Consider the following 6,169-nt stretch of genomic DNA (forward strand, 5'->3'; position numbering starts at 1 on the left):
CATTACAAGAAAACCTTAAAAAATACTAATGTGACAAAATTAATGAAATATAATAAGATACTATCGCGTAATTAAGACAGTGTTATAAACTAATGTTCCATGTGAGTGACGCGGACATAAGGGGGTTGTAAATAGAAGGAATACTTTAGGGATTTACAGGCCTAGGCCAAGCCCAGAAACATGAATAATATTTTTAAACCATTGTAGTTCTACAAGTTTTGATTAAAGTTAAACTTTTAGCTTTTAGAAAATTGATTTTTTTTTAGAATTAATTTTAGTTAAAAATTATATTTTTTTCATTTAATTTCAATGAATATCATAACTTTTTTTAATCTTTTTGAGTATCATGATTTTATATTTTATCCTTTAAAATACCGTAATAAAAAATGTTCTGTTATATAGAAGGATTAAATAATAAAATATGAGAATTAAAGTCATATATATTTCATAGATAATCTGTAAGTAACTTTGGAGTAGATGATAACAAATTTCATATAATGATAGTTTATTTATCATAAATTCAAGTCAATAATTCATATAATGATAGTTTACTTAATTCCATCCCAGAGAGTCATACAATGGTTCTAATCCAGCTTTTACTTAACCTATGGATATCAAGCACCTTCTTCAGTCTTCAATGTCATGCAATAATAGTTTGAACTCATATTAATAATTGTGTTGTTAAACACATCAAAATATAATTTATAGTCTGTTGTAATTTTTCTTTGTTTCTGCCACCAGCAAAAACTATTTACAACTTATTGTTTTTTTTTAACCAAAATTATAACAACATTAAACTTATATGTGAATATTCCATTTAACATAATTAAATTAACAGTATTAAATAATATTCTTAAATACTTACATTTTTTTTACTTATCCTTTAAATCCTATACTTACTCAAGTATCCTGCTATTGTTGTACTGAAGTATAATGTAGTATAATTTATGATTGAAAATTTAGGAGGAAGCGATAACTTATGATTGAAAATATTTTTAACACAAATAATTTAATAAAAGGTTACGTATTTTTCTGTTCATTCGAAATGCGTATGTTTGATATTTATTTCAAAAAAATATTTATTCATGAAAGGTATTTTTAATCAATTCATTTAAAAATATTAAGTATAAGCAATAATATATAAATAATTAATTTACTTAATATCAAAATTATAAAAGATAATATTTTATTATAAAAATGGTAATAAGTAGAATTACTTTTAAGTTTAAAATATTTTTTAAGAATAAATTTAATATATATATATATATATATATATATATATATATATATATATATATATATATATATATATATATATATATATCCTGAATTAAATCTTAAGACAATAAATATGATTAAGTTTTCAATCAATTAAAACTTTGATGGAAAAAGGCATAGAAACAGATTCTGTAGTTGAAGAAGGTGAAAATCATGTTTGTACAGGTTGATGGTTAGTCTTCAAGTACACAAGAAAGGGCATGATGCCGTTCAATCTACTGTACAAAGCATGATATGTAGAAGCTAAGTAGCCTAAAAAATACAGAGAGGGAAGAAAAGAGAAAATAAAAAAGTGTTACACCTAAATCTTCTTCTTTACTTCCCATTCTCTTTCTGCATAATATGAGTATCTATGCATTAGTTTTCAATGAAGCAATATCTCTCCTTATTCTTCCCACCTTTCCCCCTCCTAACTACAGCAGGTTAATTAACTTATTTCAGTTTTTTCATAATATATAATTGAAATGCCTCAGCATTATGAATTCTATGTATATATATTTAATATAGATTCACCTTATAATAACTGTTCATTGCTTCGTTCAAGGAATGTTGAAAGAAGCACCTTCATGAACAGGAAAATGGGAAATTACTTGAGCAGTGGCTGGTCTGTGTTGAGCACTTTGATCAAATGAGATGAAATTTGAATGGTAATACTCAACAAAGCCGTTGCTTTTGTTTCTGCTATTGATCACCTCATGCACACTTTGACCCTTTATGTTTTTCTCAGGAACTGATGAGTCTTTCATGAGGGAACTGCACTGTCTAGGCTGTGTTTGGTAGAAAACTTTAGACACCACTAACTCCCCTTCTTTTTCCTCTTCATCACTTCCAAGGTGGTATTGGTGCATCACCCAGTTTGTCTTCTCTGGCTTTCTTTGTTTTCCATAGTTTGTGTAAAGTACAAGGATTTTCTTGTACCCTTTCAACTTGGCACTGTTGTAGACTGGTCTTGTTTTACCTGTTTTGTGCCAACGTGTCTCACTGCCATCTTCATCTGAATGCACCTTTCTCCTCTTCCTTGTTCCTGTGGTGTATGCCTTTGAAGGCCTGTGAAAGAAATGCCGGATCAGACCATCTTTGCTAACTCCTGCACAAAACTATAATGTCTGTTACAAATTCATCTTTTAGATGAAAAACAAAAATCATGTGTTTCTGTTTTGTTTCTCACGAGCATGTTTTCTTTCACAAATGATGATATATGTAAACACTTTACTGATAAAGATTTGATATTGGTTTTTCATGTGGAACTATAAAAATTTGACTTGTCTTCAATGAGACTATAATTAAGATAAGGGAAAGGAAATAAGAAGGTGCTGCGTAATATAGCTATGTTAGTTGAAGGGTAATATCATCCTCAAAGTTTTCAATTCCTTAAAGTTTATGCATAAAAGAGTACTATATTGTCACCCCTGAAAAAGAAAAAAGACACGTTGATCTCTGTGGTTCTACTTTCGCCACTGGTCCAGATATATATAAGATAATATAAATAATTTCAACTTAAAATTGATAATGTAAACGGTCATCTGCCACAAAATTGTTGCTTCAACAAAACTGATATATATGTGTTGCAAAGTCAATATAAATTGCATAACAGTGAGGCTTTAATAATAATGCAAAGACAGATTTTACTGAGAGTCTATTAATGATATAACTCTTCTCTTTGACATATATAGAGAGAATTTTATCCAAATAAAATGTAAAATTTGAAAGATTAATTAGACTCATCAGAAATTGGAAAGAATCAAACAGGATGTGTATATTTAGATATTTTATTTGACCTGGCAATTTCTCTGGGTGAGTATAGCAGATTCCATTCTCGCCTTCAAGAGTGGGAATAAACTCATCAATGAGAGGATGAAGCTTATGAATATCAGATCGCACCTTCGCTTCCAAATGTTCAAGAATCTCTTGATCTGTAGGATCAAACTTCACACCAGCAGGAAGTCCTGGTAAGTCATGAATTCCACCTCCCTATACCAAATCGAAATATGCCACCAAAAAAACCGAGAAATGAATCAAACTAGACAAAAACTAACCAAAAGGGTAATGATATAAAAACATAAGATTTTATTAACAAAAGGGTTGATAGTTTTTTACAGTAGTAAAAAGAAGAAGAACCTGTTCTTGGCATTTGATATGATGACCACATGTAGGACAAGTTCTAATTAAGCTATCCTTTCGTCCCTCCACTATGATGTTAGGGTCACTGCACTGAGTCATTTTCTTGCTTTTTTCTCTTGTTTTCGTCACTCATTCCATTTATGGACACCCTCTTTTTGTTCTTTGGTTTCGCTCTCTTCTGTTGCTATAAAACAAAAAGGAACAGAAACTAAAGGAGAGAGAGGGAGAGAGTGTGTGAAACGTTTTAGTTAAGAGAGGGATTGAAAGTAGTAATAATTAAAAAAAAAAAGGAGAAAAAGGAAAACTTGTCTCTCCTAAAGCTTGCAGCCTCATGCCACTATGAAGGAGTGGTGGGAAGGAATTAAATTCTCCCTCACTTTTGCATGAGTCGTGAATAATATTGCAGTGGTTTCCCCAACCTCTGTGCTTGCACTTAACGAGAAAGTGAGAAAGAGATGCCCAAAAATCTAAATAGAGAATGAGATTAACAATCAGAAAGAGGGTTGGTTGCACAGGAAACATATAAGAATAAAAAAATGGGATTGCTTTGATCTCAAGTTTGGTTCTTCTTTGTACATGGTGTATGTGAAAACTTGTACAAGAATAAATGTAGGTTTTTCCTCCCCTTTTGTTTTTGCAAGTGTTTTTGTCCCTTTTACTCTGACTAAAGCTAGCTCTTACGAGTTTCTTAAACAAATCAGGTTTATATTTGGAAAAGAAACAATTATAATATGGATAGAGACTTGAGTGGGATTAGGGCAACCTAATGTATAAGCACAAAGAATTTAGGTCCAATGTCACCCTGGAGTGTAGATAAAGTTAAAAAATATATAAATACCAGAAAAAAAATTAAAAAAAATAAAATAGAAGTGAAACATTTTCAGCCAACCATAACTCCATTTCTTCACGTAGACTTCTCATGCATACTAAGAAACCCTTATCTCTCTCTTTCTCTCTCTTTCATGTTCTACGGTGACCTAGACAGTCTTATAGCTCTCAATGTCAACAATGGTTGTAGGGATACATTATCTTTTGCCATATGGCCAAAGCAAACGTGATCTTGTGTCAAGAGAGTATAATTATAATACTGGAAAATTGTCTACAACATTTTTCAACATTTCTTTAACCAATAAGAACTTTACTTCTCAAGTTCATTCTGCATATGATTTGTACAGATGAACAAGACAGGTTTTTGCAAAAATTAATGAGTTTCCTTAAGATTGGAAGTACTGTCCCTACGTTTGTTTATGTGCTGGCAGTTGTGGAGTTCCGATCCATCCATTTCATGCATTTCTATACATAGGAGAAAACAATTATGAATCCTTGCCATGAAATTAATTAGGTATTCTTTTTCTTGTTGATTTTATATTTAAAATAGTCTAATTAAAATTAAAATTTTGTTTAAATAAGTTAATATGAAACATGCTTATATGAATATATAGATGAGTATTTAATTTTCTTAAATCTTGTCTATGCTATGTATATAAATCCGTACGTCCAACCACTACAGACGTGCATATTGTTTGTTTTGAAAAAAAAGTTTTCCATTGAATTGGTTGGAATGTAATTTTCCTTGCAATGATAAGTGTTTTGAATAGGGCAGATTTTGCCGTGCAAGTGCACATGATAAGCTGATATTCTAGTTCATCTTATTAATAGCTATAATATTATGCCTTTCTAGTCATAAATTACACGAGAAAGGTGGAGTACTAGGTTGTTGTTTTTTTCACTTATTTTTTTAATTTGAATAGAAATTCATTGTACATATTTTATTCATATCTTCTAGTAATTATTTAGAACTTCATATTTTAATTATATAGTTTAGTACATTGATGGCACCGTGGATATTGAAAATTCAACTGTATGTATGTAAACCAAATTAAATGGGGTGACTTTAGTATTAGATAAACGTATATGAAATGTATACATACTTGGAAGAGGAAAGTTTACTTAGTAAATAGAGATGACTTTTAAGATCACTTATTAATTAAATAAGCTATAAGGTTTTAATATTTAAAACAGTCTAACCATTTTTTAATATGGCTAATTATTAAAAAACTATAATTAATCATTTATAGTTTATAATTATCAATTAAAGTATTGGAGAATCTTATAAGCTAATCTCTAATTTATTAATTTGACTTGTTTAAAAAACTTTCGATTCGCCAAATTAGGCACATTTGACAAATGAGCTTATTTCATTTTAAATTTTTTTCTATTATTTTAGAAGGTTGTGTTTTAACTTTAAAGCTTATTTTTTTGTTTTGATCTCAAATCCCTTAACATATGTATTATTTACTTTAAAGAAATAAAATGAATTAAATTGTTTTTCATTCACTACAAAAATATGTAATTTTACCGGGTTTTTTATTTAATATTACTGGAGGTTTTAACCCCGCAAATCACATTTCCCGTGGTTGGAAAAACCGTTGGGAAAACGCCCATCGCCAAGTAAGTACTGGCGGTTCTAGAAAAAACCGCCAATATTAGCGGGGGTTTCCGGAAACCGTCAGAAGTTCCAGGGGTTACAAACGAAACCTCCGAAATTAGTTGGGATTTTGAGAAACCGCCGGCGAGGGTTTTGTGAAAATCGCTAAGAATAGCGAGGGTTACTCAAAAACCGCCGAAATTAGCTGGGGTTATCTCAAAACCATCCCTATTTTGCATGGTTTAGTTTACCGGGATTTTAAAACCGCCGAGAATTTATTCAGTTCATTTTTTTTTGTAATAAATTAGGTTATGATAAAAATGGTTTTATTGACAAAACAAA

The 6,169-nt window shown here is 30.2% G+C and overlaps 1 protein-coding gene across 1 annotated transcript; it reads right to left on the reverse strand.

Annotated features, from left to right (window-relative positions):
• Nucleotides 1-1,573: 1,573 nt before the first annotated feature.
• LOC124829978 (NAC domain-containing protein 73-like) lies at nt 1,574-4,039 on the reverse strand. Its single transcript, XM_047303565.2, has 3 exons — nt 3,397-4,039; nt 3,057-3,249; nt 1,574-2,365 (listed from the first exon to the last, which is right to left on the reverse strand). The coding sequence occupies exons 1-3, from the start codon at nt 3,496-3,498 to the stop codon at nt 1,818-1,820; spliced, it is 843 nt and encodes a 280-aa protein (XP_047159521.1). The 5' UTR covers nt 3,499-4,039; the 3' UTR covers nt 1,574-1,817.
• Nucleotides 4,040-6,169: the final 2,130 nt, after the last annotated feature.

Source organism: Vigna umbellata, chromosome 6, assembly GCF_029865625.1.
Source record: "Vigna umbellata cultivar VRB3 chromosome 6, Vumbellata_1.0, whole genome shotgun sequence".
In the NCBI taxonomy this organism is placed as follows: Eukaryota; Viridiplantae; Streptophyta; class Magnoliopsida; order Fabales; family Fabaceae; genus Vigna; species Vigna umbellata.

Excerpts from the sequence above, each read along its gene's own strand:
- LOC124829978 (XM_047303565.2), bottom strand. The coding sequence starts at position 3,498 with ATGACTCAGTGCAGTGACCCTAACATCATAGTGGAGGGACGAAAGGAT. Across the intron at positions 3,250-3,396 it reads ATATCAAATGCCAAGAACAG|GGAGGTGGAATTCATGACTT; the intron begins GTTCTTCTTCTT and ends GATTTGGTATAG. Across the intron at positions 2,366-3,056 it reads TCACCCAGAGAAATTGCCAG|GAGTTAGCAAAGATGGTCTG; the intron begins GTCAAATAAAAT and ends AGTTTTGTGCAG.